We start from the raw sequence: 23,078 nt of genomic DNA on the forward strand, positions 1-23,078 counted from the left end.
TGTGTCCCAGTGCATTTGTGACTCAATACAGGAGCGGCCAGTTTGATGAACTTATCAAGTTTTGCCCCGCAGTCATCTCACTGGACCATTGCGAAGGTCTGCTCCAAAGTCGTCACCCAGAACCAATCAGTAGCTCTGCTTCACTTTCATCTCGCTGAGCCATTGAGTAGCTCACCTAGACCATTAATTAGCTATATTCCACAGACATCTCTCTAAACCATTTAGTCAGCGCTACATATAATGATGTCGAATGTTGTGAATCAACAAATTTTTACGAGTGTCCGGTGAAATTTAGCTAAAGCGGCAATAATGTTAACACTTAAAAGTCTGATCTGCGTATAGAGACCACTTGGCAATAAAACCACTAGTTTGCATTGCAGTTTATTGGAACAGTGAATAAAAGCTAGATATAATTACAAATGACTAGCCAGCTCTCACGTTGTTTTATACAGCTTTGTCTGCATTAAAGTCGAGTTACATTCATTTTATGGTAAATACTCCCGACAGCAGTTTCGTTTTCTCAAGACTTCATAGAACTTCATGTAACATTATAAACCCTTCAAAACTAAAAGTGTCATTTTCGGTGCAAGATCACTTACACCATTCACGTGTCTTCTGTTCACTTTTTATCTTGCCATATAAAAGCTCTCTTCTATCGCAGACAAATCAATAGCCTTATCGATGTAAACGAAATGTTTAGGTTTTAGTGTTCATTTCAAGCTATATACCAATAATGAAATTGTTCTTGTTAATAAAATTCAGCTCTTCAGAACAATTTTGTTACAGTTTCTGAATTTCACTCCGTCTAGACCGTTTTCCATAAGATACCCATAAACATTGCTTCCAAGAAGAAAAAGAAAAAGGGGTGCTGAATGTATGCAGTGAAATGCAAGTCAGAGTCGAAACCTCATTTGCCGCATTCAGTAGCGGTCCGCAGAAAAACCCTACTTTCAGTTTCAAGTAAAAAATGCGAATTTACATGAAGTCCATATTTTGCCATTTGGTCCCCGATTTCGCGCAAATGCGCGAAAAATGGAAAATTAGGGATCTGTTTATTAGGGACTTTTCGAAGCAACATTTGACCGAATCACTCATTGTAACTCAAACCAGTGCAGGGAATTGTGCTAATAAATAAGAAAAATTTCTGTAGCGATAACGCATGTTTCCGTGTTATAACATTGCAGAATCCGAGAGATTGGTTGGTGCCGAGCCGGTACCTTTGCCACAGACGTCCATATATACTACATTAGTATAAAGTGTTTAATAGCACGTGAGCGCAAAAATCGCAAGGGCCACAACTCAGGCTGAATGAAATCTGTAACAACCCCAGTGAACAACTGCAATGTGAATAAATTCCTTTTTATAATTTCATAATCTGGTCAAATACTTTTTGAGATACTGCGTATCAACTTAGGTATTTTATGCATACTCTGTCAGAGCAACACCTTGGATAAAATATCGATGTTATGTAGAGGTTTTGTTCAAAGTAAATTTGATATATATTTCAGCTTAGGGAATTTTGATGATGTTGTTATAGAAGTTTTTTCTAGAGAGGCCGCTCTGAGAGGTTTACTGTATATTTTTATAGTCAAGGCATAATGCGGTCTGGCTCTGTACGACTTCAAATGAAAACACAAGGTATACAACTTAATGTGATAAACACAATCTCCTGAGTTTGATGACTCTTGGACTAATATTTCTGACATATGCACAAAAAATTCGGACCGGTGGTTGCTGGGGTGGGGTTGGGGTGGAGGGTGCGCTTATGAATAAGAGAAAATGTCTTAGGTAACAAAGTTTTCTACGACTTAACACAGTGATCCAATTTTTACTTCAAGTAACCCAGTTTTGAACATCAATACCTAGATTTCACAGACTTACATTCTGATAAAGTTTTATAAAAATTAGTCATCGTTTTTTAACCTAGCGACCTATTTTTTAATTTTTTTTACATTTCCATGACCTAGTCTCAAATTCATCAAAGATGTGAATGAGAGAAACATACTGACCAAATTTCATTAAGATTGGGCAAAATTTCTGACAGGAAATTTTTTGATAAAACATGATGATACATGGGTATCACAATAGTTCACCATGTTAAAACAGTATGTAGGCGGTGAAATTTATTTACAAATCGCCTAAATTAGGTATTAATAATACTACATGGACCTGAAACAAAGACGAACAAAAAATTTAGTATTCAAATACCGACAGTAGTAACCAAATCAAGCCATATATTCAGTTCCTTCAGTAGTTACAAAACACAGTTAAACAGAGGTTCATATTTTGGGCCATATATGTAATATAAAGGTCAATGTTGGTGAAATCCTTGCAAAAAAAGCAAAGGGAATATACTAGTTTGATATCAATTATTCACTAGGAATTGAAAAGCATAAGTAAAAAAAAATGATTAACTATCTGCAAGTCGTTATTTTCAGAGCAGTAAATCACACTAACCACTTGATTTACCGACAAATGACAGTATAATAAAACAATAATTATTCATTTCATTTTTTCCAAAGCAGTCTTTTATTATGACAAGTTACGGCAAAACAAACCTGGAAACTTGAGCTGCTTTTGAGAAAAGAGCAAGTCTCCCACAACTGCCTAATCATCTGAATAGTAGTATATGAGACAACCATGCACCAAGACCTCAACTGCCTATCAGAATTTCAGTGCTTTGATTATCAAAAACAAGTTTCAATGGCCATAATTCCGAAGTGCCTTGGCCGATTTGGCTAGTTATCGAACTTGGCCGAGGACTTATTGGCAAACACATTTTGTTCAAGTTTGGTGATGATCGGATGAGAAATGCTCAACTTAACGAGTGCCCACAAGATTTGTGACAGACACAGACACACACACAGACAGGAGTAAATCAATATGTCTCCTACACCACTGTGTGGTGGGAGACATAACAAGAGGGTCATGATGACCCTGGATCGCTCACCTGAGTAATATGAGCTACATATTTCAAATGTCAAACTGATGCTAGAATATTAAGAAAGCAGGTCAGCAGGTCATATTCATTGTCGCTGAAAGTCAGTTTTAAGATCGGTGTGCAAAACTTTATTTGTCATCCAAATTTCAAGGCTTAAAAAACAAAAAAGTAGGTCAGTAGGTCAATGTCAAAGTCAGTCAAGTGACCCCTAATTACTTGGGCTCATCAGGTAATTATAATAAAACAGTGTAGGAAATATGATAAATTTTTTTTAAATTTTTTAAAGTACTTTTATCTATATAACTGATATAACAAGTGACCCCCCGGGACAGGGCCTCTTTTCACCCCAGGGGCATAATTTGAACATTTTTGTTAGAGAACCACTAGGCAATGCCTAGGCCTTGAACTTTCAGACAAGAAGATTTAAAAAAAAAAATCCTATATAAGTCTATGTAAAAATCCCCACCCCGGATGGGGCCAATTTTCATCCAAGGGTAGTAATTTGAACCATCCTGGCAGAGGACCATAAGACAGTGCTACATACTAAATATCAAAGGTCTAGGTCTTGTGGTTTCAGACAGAAAAAAAATTTAAAGTTTTTTTCCTATATAAGTCTATGTAAAATTTGGACCCCTTGGGTGGGGCCTCTTTCTACCCCAGGGTAATAATTTGAAGAATCTTGGTAGAGGACCACCAGGCAATGCTACATACCAAATATCAAAAGCCTAGGTCTTGTTTAAGAAAGAAGATTTTTAAAAAATTTTCCTATACAAGACTATGCAAAACTTGGGACCCCGGGGGCAGGGCCTCTTTTTAATCCAGAGGCATAATTTGAACAATCTTGGTAGAGGACCACTAGATGACGTCACATACCAAATATCAAAGCCTTAGGCCCTGTGGTTTTTCACAAGAAGATTTTCAAAGCTTTTCCCTAAGTAAGTCTTTGTAAACCATGTGACCTCCAGGGCGGTGCCATATTTGACCCTAGGGGGATAATTTGAACAATCTCAGTAGAGGACCACTAGGTGATACTACAGACCAAATATAAAAGTCCTATGAACTGTAGTTTTGGACAAGAAGATTTTTAAAGTTTTTCCTTTCGGTTGCCATGGCAACAAGAGTTCGGCATGAAATTCAATTCTTTGAATAATTTTGAAAGGGGACCATCCAAGGATCATTCCTGTGAAATTTGGTGCAATTCTGCCTAGTGTTTTTCTAGGAGAAGATTTTTTTAGAAAATGATGACGGACGGACGACGGACATTGAGCGGTCACAAAAGCTCACCATGAGTCTTTGGCTCAGGTGAGCTAATAACTATAAAAATGTATTTGAAGCATATACAAAAAGCCATAAGGGTAAGGACTAGAGATACGACAAAACACAAGGATGCTTTAAAGATTTGTACAATTTATTTGGTTAATATATGTTTATTACTCAACATAGTAAACTTTTACAAATTAAGTTATCTGGTCAACAAGTAAGCAAGTTCTATATAACAGTGCTATTAAATTATATCAAATATTGATGTGTGGCAAGCTCATATAACTTTGGTATCATTTGAAAGTGTATTATCTACTGAAAAAGAAAATATAAATTACATGACAAAAATATGTAAAAGAATTTTTCTTTTCTTCTTTATAGTTTTCAATGATACTTCAACAGAAATCCAGTTATCACAGTGTAAGAATTATCCTTTTGCAGTCAAAAAACATTACTTTAGTGATTCAAGCATATCATAATGGTCATCTTATTTACTAATTCTTGTTAAGCAGACACAACTCTTTCAAAGGATACCAAAACATGAGTGCCAGAATGTCACAATATACGCCCGTCACAGCAAATTTCTTTACACTAGCACCTGTATTTGCAAATGGAATTTTAATTTTCTAGTTGTTTACAATGTTGTTTTTTTTTTAGAAATTATTGTAATTCTTTTATTTTTTTAAGTCCACAAAAAAAATCCTTACCAGGTAGAGATACCTTAAAATACACCCAAACTTTGAAAGTAACATCCATGTTGTACCACAGAAAAGTGGTCTTGGTTTTTCCCTACGGTCAATTATAAAAAAGTTACAATGTAAGTTATTTATAGTAACAACTAGGGAAGTTAACCTTTAAAGAGAAAAAAAAAAAAAAAAAAAAATTACAAATCCTTACCAGGTAGAGATAGCTCAAAATACACCTCAGAATTGGATGTAACATGCATGTTGTACTACAGAAAAGTGGTCTCAATTTTTCCCTACGACTTGTAATGAAAAAGTTACAATATAAGCTATTTTCAGTAACAGCAAAGGGAAGTAATTCAAAAGAAGGGACCAGTGCATGACACTCCGTCTCATGATGGTGTACAATTGTGCCAAGTTACATCAAAATCCCTCCATGCATGAAGAAGAAATGCTCCTGACAAAGTCATTCTTGTATCTGACCTTTGGCCTCTAAGTGTGACCTTGACCTTAGACCTAGGGACCTGGTTCTTGCGCATGACACTCTGTCTCATGCTTGTGAACATTTGTGCCAAGTTGTATCAAAATCCCTCAATGCATGAAGAAGAAATGTTCCGGACAAAGTTTTCATTCTTGTATCCTTGACCTCTAAGTGTGACCTTGACCTTACCCCTAGGGACCTGGTTCTTGCGCAAGACACTCCGTCTCATGATGGTGAACAATTGTGCCAAGCTACATCAAAGTCCTTTCATGCATGAAGAAGATATGCTCTGGACAAAGTTTTCATTCTTGTATCCTTTGACCTCTAAGTGTGACCTTGACCTTAGACCTAGGGACCTGGTTCTTGCGCATGACACTCCGTCTCATTATGGTGAACAACTGTGCCAAGCTACATCAAAATCCTTCCATGAATGAAGAAGATATGCTCCGGACAAACTCATTCTTTAATTTTTCATTCTTGTATCCTTTGGCCTCTAAGTGTGACCTTGACCTTAGACCTAGGGACCTGGTTTTTGCGCATGACACTCCGTCTCATGATGATGAACAATTGTGCCAACTTTCAACAAAATCCCTCTATGCATGAAGAAGATATGCTCTGGACAAAGTCATTCTTGAATTTGACCTTTGACCTCTAAGTGTGACCTTGACCTTAGACCTAGGGACCTGGTTTTTGCGCATGACACTCCGTCTCATGATGGTGAACAACTGTGTCAAGTTTCATCAAAATCCCTCCATGCATGTAGAAGATATGCTCCGGACAAGGTCTGTGGACGCCGCCCGCCAGGGGCGTTCCCATAATACGTCCCGTTTTTCAAACTGGCGTATAAAAAAGGTGGGGTCACCAGACATCGAAATGTATTCTTGGATCGGATTCCTTAATGAATGATTTTTTAACGCCATGTCACAAGCATTTGTATTTGTTTAAGAAGTCAAATTATTTATTTCTTGGTATCATTCCTTTAACCTTTAGCCTGCTAAATTTCTAAAATGGATTGGTCCATCATTAAATTTGGGCAATACCATTTATTATTCTTAAGGGTGTTCAGTTAATATTTACTGACTGAATATTCTATATAAAAGACAGTCTTCACTGTATCAATGCAAAAATAAGCAAAACTTTATAAACAAGAGCTCGTCGAACACGAAATGCCCCCTTTGATGCATTTAGTAATTGCACAAGGAACAGAAATTATATGCTCAGTGTAAACAAAAGTTCCACCATTCTGGTTTAATCTGACCTTGACCTTTAACTTAACAAGAGATTACAAAGTGATCTTGGTGCCATCCACTGAGCCATTTTTGAATGTTCCAAATTTCAAGAGTAGCTCAATGTCTAAATCAAGGTCAAATTTCATTTCAGTACAAAATAATGTGTATGTGGTCCAAATATGAAAGCTGTGGCTTGAGAAATGTGAAAGTAGGTCACTAGTAGCAGATCAATATCAAGGTCAAAGTTCATTTTGGTAGACAGAAATATGCATGTGCTTCAAATTTGGAGGCTGTAGCTTGAGAAATGTGAAAGTAGGTAGTAGGTAAAAATCAATGTCAAATTTCAATTCAGAACATAAAAATATGCATGCGGTCCAAATCTTAAGTCTGTACAATCAGAAATGTGAAAGTAGGTCACTAGGTCAATCTCAAGATCAAAGTTCATTTCGGTACACAAAACTATACATGTGGTCCAAATTTAAAGGCTGTAGCTACAGAAATGTGAAAGTAGGTCACTAGGTCAAGGTCAAGGTCAACTCATGTCAAGGTTCATCTTGCCACTCAAAACCATACATGTGATCAAAATTTAAATGTTGTAGGTTATTGACAAGAAGATTTTAAAAGCTTTTCCCGATATAAATCTATATGAATCATGTGACCCCCAGGGCGGGGCCATATTTGACCCTAGGGGGATAATTTGAACAAACTTGGTAGAGAATCATTAGATGATGCTACATTACAAATATTAAATCCCTAGTCTTTGTGGTTTGAACAAGAAGATTTTCAAAGTTTTTCCCTATATAAGTCTATGTAAACCACGTGACCCCCCGGGCGGGGCCATATTTGACCCTAGGGGGATAATTTGAACAATCTTAGTAGAAGCCCACTAGATGATGTCACATACAAAATATCAAGGCCCTAGGCCCTGTGGTTTTGGACTAAAGGTTTTTCAATATTTTTCCATATACAAGTCTATATAAACCATGTGACCCCGGGGCGGGGCCATATTAGACCCCAAGGCAATAATTTGAATCATCTTGGTAGAGGACCACTAGATGATGCTTCATACTAAATATCAAAGCCCTAGGCTCTGTGGTTTTAGACAAGAAGATCAGAAACCGTTTTAACTGTTCCTGGCCAATATGACCTTGACCTTTGACCTAATGACCTCAAAATCAATAGGGGTCATCTGCTGATCATGACCAACCTAACTATCAATTTTCCTGACACTAGGCCCAAGCGTTCTTGAGTTACTGCCCGGAAACCATTTTACTGTTCCCGGTCAATGTGACCTTGACCTTTCACATACTGACCTCAAAATCAATAGGGGTCATCTGCTGGTCATGACCAACCTCCCTATCAACTTTTGTGACCCTAAGCCTATGCGTTCTTGAGTTAACATCCAGAAACCGTTTAACTGTTCAGGGTTACTGTGACCTTGACCTTTAAAATATTGACCTCAAAATCAATAGGGGTCATCTGCTGGTCATGACCAACCTCCCTATAAACTTTTAAGATCCTAGGCCAAAGCCTTCTTGAGTTATCATCCGGAAACCGTTTTACTATTCAGGGTCACTGTGACCTTGACCTTTGACATACAGACCTCAAAATCAATAGGGGTCATCTGCTGGTGACGACCAACCTCCCTATCAAATTTCATAATCCTAGCCCAAGCATTCTTGAGTTATCATCCAGAAACGGATTGGTCTACATTCCGACCGACCGACAGACCCGACCAACCGACATCTGCAAAACAATATACCCCACTTCTTCGAAGGGGGGGGGGGGGGGGGGCATAAAAAAGGAAATAGTTTTAAAAACTGACCACTCCTTTTTAAAATTTAACAATTACATGGCTCCTTCTAAAGGCCTTAAAAATATCCTTTGAAAAAAGAATCATAAATAATTTGGCAAGTTTAAAAATTTACCATCAAATAAGCGCTATAGTAAAATTCTGCAGCATAGAAGAAAACATACAACTTTTAAATATGGTCAGTAAGACACAGACTTACATTAAGTTAAACAATATCTCTGTGTAGGTAAGACGTGTATGTACATCAAAAATATCTCCCTATAGGTAAGACATGCATGTATACTTGCAATATCTCCATCTCAGTAAGACATATACGTACACTAACAATATCCTGTCATTAAGATACTGACATACACTGGCGGTAGATATGCAGATACACTTAAAATATATCCATGCCTAAAAGACACATACAAACACTAACAATATCTCCATACCTCGACATTAACAATATTTCCATGCCTTAACACACATACATTAACTGTATCTTCAAGCCTCAAGACACATACATTTACTATATCTCCATGCCTCAAGACACATACATAATCTATATGTCCACATACATTATCTATATGTCCATGCCTCAAGACACATATATTACCTATCTCTCCATGCCTAAAGACATACATTAATTATATGTCCATGCCTCAAGACACATACATTATCTATATGTCCACATACATTATCTATATGTCCATGCCTCAAGACACATATATTACCTATCTCTCCATTCCTAAAGACATACATTAATTACATGTCCATGCCTCAAGACACATACATTATCTATATGTCTATGCCTCAAGACACATACATTATCTATATGTCCACATACATTACCTATATGTCCATGCCTAAGGACACATATATTTCCTATCTCTCCATGCCTAAAGACACATGCATTAAATATATCTCCATTCCTCAAGACACACCCATTAACTATAATTATAGCCATGCCTTGTTTAATGACATGAACCTTTATGGCACTTTACGATTAACTTCTGTTAATTCACCTCGGCGATATATGACCATTTTGTGTCGATTCGCCGTAAAACCCAACTCACTCACTCACTCCGTTAATTCATAATTTTGTGGGTTTTACCAAAATAGCAATTCTGTAGGGATATGAAATTACATATTTCAAGTTTTGAAAATAAAGTGAATAGAAATTTCATGTGTTCACTGGGATACAATTTTGTGTTTAGATCGATCCACGAAATCCATGAATGTTAGTCCCCTATATGAATATTAATGATTTCACAGAATGCACAAAACAGCAATCAGATAAACATGAAACTGACTTTAACCCTTTTCAGTAAAATGTAAACTATTTAACCCTTAGCCTGCTGGCCGCAGATGATTCTGTGCAGTCTGATCATGGTCTGCACTGTTCGCTATTCAGTCAGTAAATTTTCAGTGCAAACCCCTTTAAATAATAAATGGTACTGTCCAAATTGAAAGATGGACCAGTCCATTATAGAAATATAGCAGGGTAAGGGTTAAACTGTTCTAAGAAAATAATATCTTCTACTTATAGTCCTTACAATATACCTCAAACCATTATTTAAACCATAGAAAGTAAAAACAATTTCTGCTTCCCTGCAGAAAGAGGAATTAAGTAAAACCAACATACTCAAAATTGTGATAAGTTTTAATTGAATTACATGTTTATGAAGGTATTACCCCCTTTCTGAAAATCATAGGAAGTCTTATAATACATCAAAACATCAAAGAAAATGGGAGGAACTATATAAGTTTTCTTTCGTTCTAATCCCTTTCATCTTTATGTTATATATGTATACTTGTAAAAGTTTGACTTGTTGTTATTTTCGAAATAAATATGTTTAAACTAAAGAAAATTAAAACCAACAAAAATCTACATAAACTTCCTACCTCCAGCGCAAGTTGAAACCAGTCTAATATCAAATTCTTAACTAGCGCAGATAAACAAAAATTTAAGCGAACTTTAGCTATATCAAATTCAACATATTAAATTCTTAACTAAATGCAGATAAACAAAAATTTAAAATAAACTTTAGGTACATTATACCAAATCCAACATATAAAGTTCTTAACTAGCCACATTAAGAAACGAGTTACCAAGTATTGCAGTGGCAAAACATAAGTTCCCTACCGGACCTTGACTTTTAACCAGCAAGCATAATCTTGCTTGCGTTGACACAATGGTGTGTAGCACTAAGATAATCTATCAGTGCATATAAAAGTTATACAGTAGAATCAATTTTTACTTGACCTTCAAAAGTGACCTTGACCTTTGACCTACAAGCATAATTTATGTATGTGCATAATCTACATATTGCCCTCTACAAACATACCAAGTTTTATGAACCTAGCTTGAATACTTTTCCAGTTATTGCATGACCCAGATTTGCGGTCACACAGACAGACGGATGACATTCCTATAGTCCCCTCCCCCTTCAGTGTTCCTAGGTAGGGGACTAAAAATTAAGCAAACTTATAAATGTATACCAAATCAACATAATAACTGAGCCATGCCATGAGAAAACCAACATAGTGGCTTTGCGACCAGCATGGATCCAGACCAGCCTGCGCATCCGTGCAGTCTGGTCAGGATCCATGCTGTTCGCTAACAGTTTCTCTAATTGTATAGGCTTAGAAAGCTAACAGCATGGATCCTGACCAGACTGCGCAGGCTGGTCTGGATCCATGCTGGTCGCAAATGCACTATGTTGGTTTTCTCATGGCGCAGCTCATATTAAATTCTTCACTAAATGCAGACAAAGAAAACAAACTTCAGCCACATTATAAATGTATTTCAAATAACATATCAAATTCTTAACAACATTATACCAGTTATCAAAATATATATGATCCCATCAATATTACCTAGGTTATATAAGGAGTACATATTGCATATGAAACCTATGCACTTGCTTAGTAAAAATACAAAGCTCTTGGGTATTAAAAATTACAAAATGAGTCATCGTGTACAAAAAATTCCATAAATAAGCAATTCTATTGGTGCGGTCTATACTCTACGTGGCAATTTTATGCTTCATTGTGTCTAAAAGGGCGGATGGACCATTATTAAACTTAAACAGTGACTGACTGGCTATTCTACTGATTCTTTTCTAAGTTTTCTATTAATGGATTTCTGGAATTATAGGTAAATCTTTCAAGATTATTCTTTTTCTTTTGCGAACAAAATTCCTAAACTGTTTAAAGCAAAAGTTATGAAGTCATCTTGTAGAATTAGGAAGATATGTAAGCAACCCAGTAGCACAGCAGAAACCGCACTGCAGCCTAAGTTTTGAATCTGGCTGCACATTCTTATCATCCTTTGACATTTGGCACCAAATATGGGAGGGTGGAAAAGTACCTTGGCGCATGGGTCCAGTAGCTCAGTCAATAAAGCATCAGTATAGAAATGGCACAGGCTTGAATCACAGTCTGGATACACACTTTTTCTCATTCTATGACACACAGACCAAATATCGATGACCATTTGAAAAGCTATATACACCACTACTTCTAATGGGGTTCTAAATCTACATACCGATATATAGAAAATTTATATAGAAACTTAAATGAGATCACACTAATATTATCTAATACTACAAGGCAGCTAAATTCACTATTTATTACGGGTACCCTTTATCAACTACAACTGAGACTGTACGTTAGAATAATCGGTAACAAAATGTCACTAGTAATATCAAATAATTTTTTTATATTTTTTTCACATGGCACAAAAACTTCTTGAGTCAAGGAAAAGTGAGCGAAGACTTTTTTATAATTTTATATTTACCACAACAATGTAAGATCCTAAAGCTATTTGAATAATCTTGCTGCAAAGCTTATAATTATGGATTATTAGATTTGTATTGAGAAATATGCACAAGCTCTCCCGTGGAGAAATATGTACAAGTTCTGCCTTGGATAAATATGAATATGTTCTGCACAAGTTCTGCAGTGGAGAAATATGCAAAGTCTCTGCAGTGGGGAAATATGCACAAGCTCTGCAGTGGAAAAATTGCACGAGTTCTGCAGTGGAAAAATATGTAACAATTCTGCCTTAGAGAAATATGGACGAGTTCTGCCATGGAGATATTGTGCAACTTTAAGAGCACAACATTATTCTGTGAAAGAACAAGGGCATATTTCTCAATGCAAAAGAAAAATCTTTTTATTACATACATACCTACTTACACTTGCAAATTATGTACATTTGTTCTCTGGCCAGAATAAAATGGAAATATCAGCATTAATGAACTTTTTAAAGCAATTAAACACATTTAAAGAAAGTCACAAATGATGTTACACCTTGATGCAAAATTTACAGGTGAGTAAGGGAAAATACTGATATCGAATTACAAGTTGAATTAAAAGTTTCACTGTAACATCACAGAGCTCGAAATTGAGTATGTAACTAGAGCTGCTTTTGAGAAAAGCACATGTCTCCCACAACTGCCTAATCATCTGAATAGTAAGCCTGTCTTTATATACTGTTTACTCACAGAAAATATACTTTTGATAGTTTTGGAGTAAGTGTTGGAGTAAGCGACCTATCGGGTAAGTGTTGGAGTAAGCGGCATATTGGTAATTCAAGGGTCATAATTCCGAAGTGCCTTGGCCAATTTGGCTAGTTATTGAACTTGGCCGAGGACTTATTGGCAAACACATTTTGTTCAAGTTCGGTGAAGATTGGATGAGAAATGTCGACTTAGAGTGCGGACAAGATCTGTGACAGACAGACAGACACCACACGGACACACAGACAGGAGTAAATCAATATGTCTCCCACCACAGTGATGTGGGAGACATAATAATAAAAACTGCAAATAAAGCTTAATTTTGAAGCAATGCATATTGCTATATACCTGATAAATACTGCACATATTAAATATCAATATTGCATCACTGAAATTTAATCATCAGACGAAGTCTCTTTTTTCGATTCACTTTTAAACTTTGCTAGACCTGCCAACATATTGTCCCGCCATGAACGCCGAGCTGACAGTTTGTCTAAAGGCACTTTTTTCTCCAATTCTTCCTGAATACTTATGGCAGTCTTTCTATCATATAGAACAGGAAGTGGATGAAACGTCTCCTGTTGCACATTGTACGCTCCATCAGCAAACTTATCACAATAATCTTCCACACCTACAAGCATAAATATTAAATTTTTAAATTCAAGAAATTTACATTAAACATTTTTCACCTGTGGATATTATATAAGAAGGAAGATTCGGCCAAAGAGCAAATAATGAATTAAAATATTTCAGTTTATTATAAAAATGTTATTTTGTACCTTCTTATTGACAAGCGTAACCAAGTGAAATACATTATTAGAAAGGCTTCCATACTTGCTCAACATGGATATGTATATGATTTTATTTTTTATTTAAATGAGCATTTTCCCTGTGAACAGGTCATGAGGAGGGGTAGGGTTCTGGATGAACATTTAGTTATTAATTTCTTTAATAAATTTTTTATTTAGATCTCCAGACAGACTTTAGCTATGGTTCCATAAAGATTTTATGACAAGACTATAGGAAAATCCTGTACTCACACAGCTTTAGTGGTTACCGATGAAGAATAGTAAAAGTATTACACTAAAATACATACTTTTAGACAGGCATTATTTAAAATTTGCTCCTACAACTTATACATTATAATATGGAAACATTTTTTTTCTTTTCTTGGAAGCAATGGCAGTCTTCCAGATGCCATTTTTGTCTTCTTTTTTTCTCCTTTTATGTAACTACTGATAACGTTTAATTTTTTTCAGAAGTTTTCACTGATTCAGTTGCTCAAAGGTTCAGCTAGAACCAGGAGTAACACATTACAAAAGCTACTATTTGAAAAATTTCAAACAGTCAACTAAAAAGATAATATTTACAATCATAAAATTTGGGTCAAAACCAAGCAATACAATGTTAACTGTGAAATTTGGAATATTTCAAAAGTGTCTAGCTGAATGCATGCCTTTTTAATTATCTCTTTAAAACAATAGGTGTCAGTGGGTATTTTGCCTCTCAATGCCATTCAACAAATGGGGTATAGGTTTGTTTGATGAAATAGTGTAAGAAATTGGATTGGACAAGTCTACATAAAATTGCTATTTTTTGTGTCTGAAATGCTGTCTTATTGGAAGAATCACATCTTATTTGTCATCTATCAATTTTTGGGTATGTGACAGAGTCATTTCCTATAATGGAAGCCTACGGAAAAAAACAATAGCAGTGCCTGACCACTAGTAATATTACATACAACTTTTATTATTGAACATTACCATGAGTTAGCTCCCCTACTTCATACAGCATATTAAATATTGATATGTTTTAAGTGAACATAACTGCAAAATCAAAATACAATGTATCAGAAACATAATTTTTCCACACAGGCTGATAATCTAGGATTTGTTTTTACAATGAATGAGCAATAAAATTCTCTTAATTAGTTTCTTTGACAAATGGAAATTTTTTGGTCATACAAAATTTTCTGTAGAAATTAAAGGTTACCATTTGCATTGAGATGCATGGTTTCTAGAGGTCCAATAAAGGCATATCTTCTTCCTAGACCTTCAGTACACACTTTATCTATGTCTTCAACACTCAGTAATCCTGTCTATAAACATAATACAAGTACAACAATTACACAAACATTTAAAACAAGTGTATCAAGGTGTTTGTATAATATTGACAAAAATAAAAGCTACCCTGTACAGTAACTTGTCCAGCAAGTTCATCTCACGATGCTGAAAACATGTGTACTCAGTTTAGCAGCTTTTGAGGAATCTGCTCACTTGTAAAACTTTTGTGACAGGGAGAGTGGTGACAAAAAAAGCACTACCATTTAAAAAAAATTCTAACAGTAAAGCTAGAAATTCAATCTGCCACTTGATTAAACTTACAATCTTTTGCCTTATTCATTTCAGAAATTTTTATATGTTCCTAAAATACTGTGTAGCTATTGATAACATTTATTTTTAAACAAATTTAGTTTCGAACATGCTATAATTGTTTTAAAAAAAAAATGGTAACAATAATTCTATGAGACAAAGAAAAAGCTTGAAATCTTGCACAATGGTATGGTTCATCATAGTGTTTATTGCTTAACCCTTACCCTGCTAAATTTCTGAAATGGACTGGTCCATCATTCAATTTGGGCAATACCATTTATTATTCAAAGGGGTGTTCACTGAAAATTTACTGACTGAACAGCGAACAGTGCAGACCATGATCAGACTGCATAGTCACTTGCCGCCAGCAGGCTAAGGGTTAAAAATATGTTAACTGTAAACTATCAGATTCCACTAAAAATGGAGCAATGAATTATATATTCTTACCTTGTACATATTCCAACATTCATTTATACAAGCATACTGTATTCTGTTCAGTGCGAAACCACGTGCCTCATATTTCAATGTGATAGGTGATTGGCCGATTTCTTCCATGAGCGACCGCACACGTTGTATCACACTGAGCCAGGTAAATGGTGCGGGAACAATCTCAACAAGTGGTAAAAAATATGGAGGATTCACCTGAAATATGAAAATGTATTTACCATTTTCTAATAAGAGTTCATTTTCATGAGAATTCGAGGGATTAATGCAAAAAGGTACCAAGTGCTGATAATTAAAGAAGGTTATGGTGCCTTTTTGCATTACCCCTTGATATCTGCCAACATGGTCCATATTTACAGAACTGGAACTTAAAGTGTTTGCTGGCATTTTTATTTCAAATTAGGAAATATTTCTAGTTTTGTGAATGTATAGTAGCAATTGAAATATAACTAACATGACAAGAATTCAAAGCTGATAGCAATCTGACTTAAGTACTTGATCTTCTAAACGAAGATCTGAGAATGACCCATTCACATTCGTCTCTGTATATTTTGGATTTCCAATATTGCTATTTTTATTTTCGCAAATCTATTTTTATTTAAACCAGTGAGACGACTGGATATAACAAGCATTTGGCTGAACCATCGAAATAGCTTGGAATGTCAAAGAGTAAGAAAAATGTGCAGTCAGTCCGGGGCTTGAACCCGGGACCCTTCGCTTACAGGGTGAGCGCCCTACCGACTGAACTAACCGGCTGTCTGATACTTTACGTGACAAAGTCCATACCATGACATAATATTATGATTTCATTCAAATCACGAGGGCGTAGTCGCGATGTGGTCGTCATAAGAATTGTAAATATGAAAAACCCAGGCTAAATATAGATTTACAACATGTCGTAAGTAAGGCTCTGATTGGCTAGTGGAAGAGACGTCAGAACAAGGCTATCAATAGCACGTCTTCAGATCCTAAGCGTAGCGTAATAGGAGATGTACTTTAGTCAGATTGAGCTGATAGCTTCTACATATAAATATTCTTTTTACCACTATTCAATTTTTATTCATTCGATTCTGTGTTGAGAATTTTTGCCACAAATTCGGAGAAATACTTCAAATTGGGGATATGGTACCCATTCTTAGAACAAAAATCAGACATATCTAAAATCATGTCTCACATGATGTGTCAACTGGCCTGGGATACAAGTTGTATATAAGTTGTAAGCTATTACTTCATTACGGAAGTTCAACCCCACAGTTAAGGTATGCCAAGATATCTTTTACGCATCAGACTACAATCCATTCAAATAAATTCAAGTTGAAGCGCAAAAACTTTTCCTGTACCCAGAAACGAACTTTGAGGAAGAGATAATAGAAAGTGAAATCATATATAATGAGATACATACTGGATGAGCAACTAGGATATTCTGTCTGTGTTTGAGATGTTCAGCAAACATGGAGGCTGTCAAACAACTACTGGAACTAGCAACTATTGTATCATCATCCATCAAATCGTCTATCTGACCAAACACTCTCTTCTTTAACGCTGTGTCTTCAGGTACGCATTCCTTTAAACATGTAAGGAAATGTGATCTTTTATTATATTATATACCTTACTATAAATAGTAACAAAACAAGAGGACCATGATGGTCCTGAATCGCTCACCTCTTCCCACATGACCCAGTTTTGAGTATGACAGCGTTTTTTCTATTATTTGACATAGTGACCTAGTTTTTCAGCTCATGTGACCCAGTTTTGAACTTGACCTAGATATTATCAAGATAAAAATTCTGACCAATTTTCATGAAGATCCATTGAAAAATATGGTCTCCAGAGAGGTCACAAGGTTTTTCTATTATTTGACCTATTGACCTAGTTTTTGAAGTTACATGACCCTGTTTTAAACTTTACCTAGATATCATCAAGGTGAACATTCTCACTAATTTTCATGAAGATCTCATGAAAAATATGGCCTCTAGAGAGGTCACAAGGTTTTTCTATAACTTTTTATAACTACTGGCCTAGTTTTTGACCGCACGTGACCCAGTTTCGAAACTGACCTAGATATCATCAAGGTGAACATTCAGATCAATTTTCATGAAGATCCTTTGAAAAATATGGCCTCTAGAGAGGTCAAAAGATTTTAATAATTTTAGACCTACTGACCTAGTTTTTGACCGCAGTTGACCCAGTTTCAAACTTGACCTAGATATCATCAAGATGAACATTCAGACCAACTTTCATACAGATCCCATAAAAAGTATGGCCTCTAGACAGGTCACAAGGTTTTTTTATTATTTGACCTACTGACCTAGTTTTTTAAGGCACGTGACCCAGTTTCAAACTTGACCTAGATATCATCAAGGTGAACATTCTGACCAATTTTTATGGAGATCCATTCACAAGTATGGCCCCTAGAGAGGTCACAAGGTTTTTCTATTTTTAGACCTACTGACTTAGTTTTTGACCGCACATGACCCTGTTTCGAACTTGACCTAGATATCATCAAGATGAACATTCAGACCAATTTTCATACAGATCCCATGAAAAATATGGCCTTTAGAGAGGTCACAAGGTTTTTCTATTATTTGACCTACTGACCTAGTTTTTGATGGCACGTGACCCACTTTCAAACTTGACCTAGATATCATCAAGATGAACATTCAGACCAACTTTCATACAGATCCCATGAAAAATATGGCCTCTAGAGAGGTCACAAGGTTTTTCTATTATTTGATCTACTGACCTAGTTTTTGATGACACGTGACCCACTTTCAAACTTGACCTAGATATCATCAAGGTGAACATTCTGACCAATTTTCATGAAGATCTAATGAAATATATGGCCTCTAGAGAGGTCACAAGGTTTTTCTATTTTTAGACCTACTGACCTAATTTTTGACCGCACGTGACCCAGTTTCGAACTTGACCTAGATATCATCAAGATGAACATTCAGACCAACTTTCATAGAGATCCCATGAAAAATATGGCCTTTAGAGAGGTCACAAGGTTTTTCTATTATTTGACCTACTGACCTAGTTTTTGATAGCACATGACCCAGTTTCGAACTTGACCTAGATATCATCAAGATGAACGTTCTGACCAATTTTCATGAAGATCTTATGAAATATATGGCCTCTAGAGAGGTCACAAAGTTTTTCTATTTTTAGACCTACTGACCTAGTTTTTGACGGCACGTGACCCAGTTTCGAGCTTGACCTAGATATCATCAAGATGAACATTCTGACCAACTTTCATAAAGATCCCATGAAAAATGTGACCTCTAGAGTGGTCACAAGCAAAAGTTTACAGACGCACGCACGCACGCACGGACGACGGACACCGTGGATCACAAAAGCTCACCTTGTCACTTTGTGACAGGTGAGCTAAAAACATTAAAAGCATTCGTTATGACCACCACTGATGTATCCATAATAGCATAGTATGCCTCATGCGCCATAATCAAAATTGCCCTGTGTTAACAAGAATGTTGTGGGGATCTGACATCAACCTCACACAGAAACATCATTATGGTGGTGGAAAGGGTACTGAATCATTTTAAGTTCAATTGTCAAATAATGATTGCATTGTGGATGAAAAACAAAGCAACATAAATGATGCTTTTAAGTTTGTGGAAAACATGTAAAATGAAAATATCAAGATAAGTATGAAACATTGGTATATATTAAGATGGTCAATAAACAAGTGCTTACACCTTCTAGCCATACTGTAATGGCACACCAAATTTCATAATGGCCTTGGGTAATTATGACACTAGATGTGCCATTATGGAAAGAAGGCACAACCTACATGTAGCTGCATAGTAACCTCATGATGTGTATTTAGGTAAACAATCCTATATCAGTTAAGAAAAAATATCATTTTATAACTCCACCTCTTCAGCTAAATGTACACATTCCTATAACATAATCTACAAAAAAACCTGGGTGTTCTAATTAAAACGTCAGTCTGGATACTATTGGGTTGCAAATACAACATACATGACGTTCACTAAGTTTCCTGCAAGAATTTTTGTTTCAAAACAGTTTGTTTGTTTATGTCAGGAGTTAGGAATAATGGACGGACACTGTAGTATTTACTAGTATGTAGCATATAGCCTAATAGTACCATTTATCTGGTTTTATCAATTTATTTCGCTTAATTAAAGTGAATAATAAAGTGCACAGAGACGTTCCAACATTTGATTTTCTTTACTTCTTTTTAGTTTATAATAATTTTTGTTTCCATATGATGGGATGGTGCACTCACGACCAGTGTGGGGTTCAGTAATACATGTATCATAACCCTTCTATGGATGGCACAGTTATGAAAAGGTCATGGAATAGACCCTGTTAATACCATTTTTAACCTCTGACCTCCAAATGTGACCTTGACCTTTAAGCTAGGTGTATGGAGTTTTGTGCATGACATTGTCTTGTTATGGGGAACATTTGTGCCAATGCCTTGATGAATGGTCGAGTGACTGACTGGACAAAAAACCATACTTACCTGTGCCTTCCAAGTGTGACCTTCACCTTTGAGCTTGGAGTCTTGGTCTGCTCATGACACAGCTTATAAAAGGGAACATATATGCTAAGTAATAATTTAATCCCTCAATAGATAGCAGTTTTGGACCAGATATGAAACAGACATTTTAATGCCATCTTAACTCGAAGTGTAACCATGACCTTTAAACTATGGATCTGAAAGTTGTGCCTCATGCACTGTCTTATTAGGGGAACATTTGTGCCAAGTACAAATGTAATATTAAAATCTCTTAATGGATGGTTGAATTACAGACAGGACAGAAATAAAGTCCTGTTGACCATTGAGCTCCAAGTATGACCTTGACCTTTGAGCTATGAGTGGGAAGTGCAGGTGACACATATAGTCTCATTATGGGGAACATTAAATTTTGTGTTACGCAATATTAAAATCCCTTGATGGATGACAGAGTTACTGACTGGACATGAAAGTGCTACCGAAGGAATGTCGGATGTACAGACTCAGTCAGACTGAAGCACAAACTTATTGTCCCCAAAACTTGCTTGGACTAATAAAAGAATGAAAACCTGTATGTACAAGTTCTCTGAAACCAAACATATACCTGCGCATAAAAAGCACCTCTTAGGCATTCCTGCAGGTTAGTTGTTCCTTTTATTCTTTCTGCCTGTTCCACTGCAGTTCCACTGCCCCTTAGAAGGCCCCTTTCTTGGTACCCAGCAAGAGTATGTTGTGTACTATCTAATGCCCGGCTCACCTGACCAGGCTCAACATCATACAAACATACCCGGAAACCAGCTCCTGCAAAAATCATAGCCCAGTTCCGTCCAATCAAGCCACTGAAATACACAATAATGAATACCAAAAACAATTATGACTAAATGGAACAGCCACTGAACCCCTTGATCAATATTTACAATGATAAAGATAATGTTGCTTTAATCTGAGCATTTAATTAAGTTCTGGGAGCAACTCTTTCTAAAACATGTCTGAAATTAACTGTTACGTTACAGTGCATTATACATAGAATATTATGTAAACAAGACTATCATTATCTCACTTCTTTGAGGTGAATTGGTTCTAGTTTTTAACCCACTATGACCACAATGACTTAATAGCACTAGTTGACCCAAGATTTATGAAACAGAAGGCAATCAATGCTGGTTTATCTTTAACTTAATGACCTGCTTTTGCCCGCGTTTTATCTGATCAAAAGGTCCTGGTCACCTCTTGACTTACAGCTGTTGATTAGTTTCAGTGATATTTAATAAATCCAGTCAACAACTTCCCCACAGCATAAATAATGCTGAATTAGAGAGGATAACTACCAATTAATAATATATATGAGCCGCGCCATGAGAAAACCAACATAGTGCATCTGCGACCAGCATGGATCCAGACCAGCCTGCGCATCCACGCAGTCTGGTCAGGATCCATGCTGTTCGCTAACGGTTTTTAATTGCAATAGGCTTTGAAAGCGAACAGCATGGATCCTGACCAGAATGCGCGGATGCGAAGGCTGGTCTAGATCCATGCTGGTCGCAATCGCATTGTGTTGGTTTCCTCATGCGCGGCTCATATTACAACAAGACTCCTTATATAAATGGTAGTACATTCTTAGTGTCATTGACCAGGTTGATTGTTTTAATTCCCAATAAAAGATTAACAGTTCCATAAACAGTACTTGGGTGTAATTTTGTAGAAAATTCATTTGTCTTTCAAATGAAGCTATGAGATGTACAAAAATTATTCCATCCAAGTTCTATCAGTTCTAATTCAACTTCCTGCTTTAGCTTTAAACCTGGTCTGTAAAATAGTTCTTTTACTCTATCTTTGTGATGCACATAATTTCTGTGTTTTTTACTATTTTTAACAGCTATCCCTGACAATGCACCGGCTAGTCATAATCGTAAATGTTTGCTAAGTAATAGAACATAGACATAGACATTTAATTGTATTGATACCACCCCGAAACTCAGAAATGGACCAAGAGTTTCTCATATTCCTGTGGATTTAGATTTGACTCTTCTGCACAAACAACTTGCTGAATTTAACACATTTAAATTACCTTGTTGCAACAATGAGATATATTCTGTAGAAAATGCATCAAGAAATAGGACAATTTTTAGCACAATTTATAATAATTTATGGCAATATTGCTTACCCCACCAGAAATAAATAAGTTTTTTTTTTAATTCAGTAAATTGCCAATACATTCATCCAACTTGAAATTTTCAGTGTTTCAGTTTTGTCCAATTAATACAAAAAAAACAGAATTTGAGAAACCCTGGGAAAATGAGAAACATCAGGATGAGAATTGGGTATTTTGATTCATTATATAGATATATTTGACACCTGGTCACAGTAGTGTGATTTTGATGGGATTTTACAGTTACCAAATGTGACAAGAGATATCCATCTTAAAAGATATACATGACCACTACTTTTTGTAACAGTCTCAGGAAAAATGTGCTGCCTCGACCAGGACTCGAACCTTGGACCTTCGGCTTACCATGCCAACGCTCTGCCAACTGAACTACCGAGGCCACCCAATATGAGAACCGCTACACACCTTCCCTCTAATTGTGAGACATTGGCACTCCTGGCAGAGACTGTTAATTCAGATGCACACCCCAGCCAGACTGATTCGCCCCGCATGGGCTCCAAGGGTGAACATCTCATTAGAACCTCCAAATCTAACAGTCTCAGGAAAAATGTGCAGCCTCAACCAGGACATGAATCTTGGACCTTTAGCTTCCCGTGCCAATTCTCAACCAATTGAGTAGGGGTGACTATTGAGGCCAATTTTGACTATTGCAATACTATTGATATTGCTTAAAAATTAA

At 36.2% G+C, this 23,078-nt stretch overlaps 1 protein-coding gene across 2 annotated transcripts; it reads right to left on the reverse strand.

The window, feature by feature from the left end:
- Nucleotides 1–4,328: 4,328 nt before the first annotated feature.
- On the reverse strand, nt 4,329–21,092 carry LOC123551632 (lambda-crystallin homolog). 2 transcript variants are annotated; one of them, XR_008370593.1, is made up of 6 exons: nt 20,837–21,092; nt 17,134–17,295; nt 15,735–15,929; nt 14,908–15,013; nt 9,907–13,546; nt 4,329–9,738 (listed from the first exon to the last, which is right to left on the reverse strand). XR_008370593.1 is itself a non-coding variant. In XM_053541105.1 (5 exons), exons 1-5 carry the CDS (start codon nt 21,044–21,046, stop codon nt 13,311–13,313), a joined length of 909 nt encoding a protein of 302 aa, XP_053397080.1. In that variant the 5' UTR covers nt 21,047–21,092; the 3' UTR covers nt 4,329–13,310. The 2 variants fall into 2 exon arrangements, 1 of the variants encoding a protein (XP_053397080.1); XM_053541105.1 differs by having other exon boundaries at nt 4,329–13,546.
- Nucleotides 21,093–23,078: the final 1,986 nt, after the last annotated feature.

The sequence above is a fragment of the Mercenaria mercenaria genome, chromosome 4 (assembly GCF_021730395.1).
Source record: "Mercenaria mercenaria strain notata chromosome 4, MADL_Memer_1, whole genome shotgun sequence".
NCBI classification, from domain to species: Eukaryota; Metazoa; Mollusca; class Bivalvia; order Venerida; family Veneridae; genus Mercenaria; species Mercenaria mercenaria.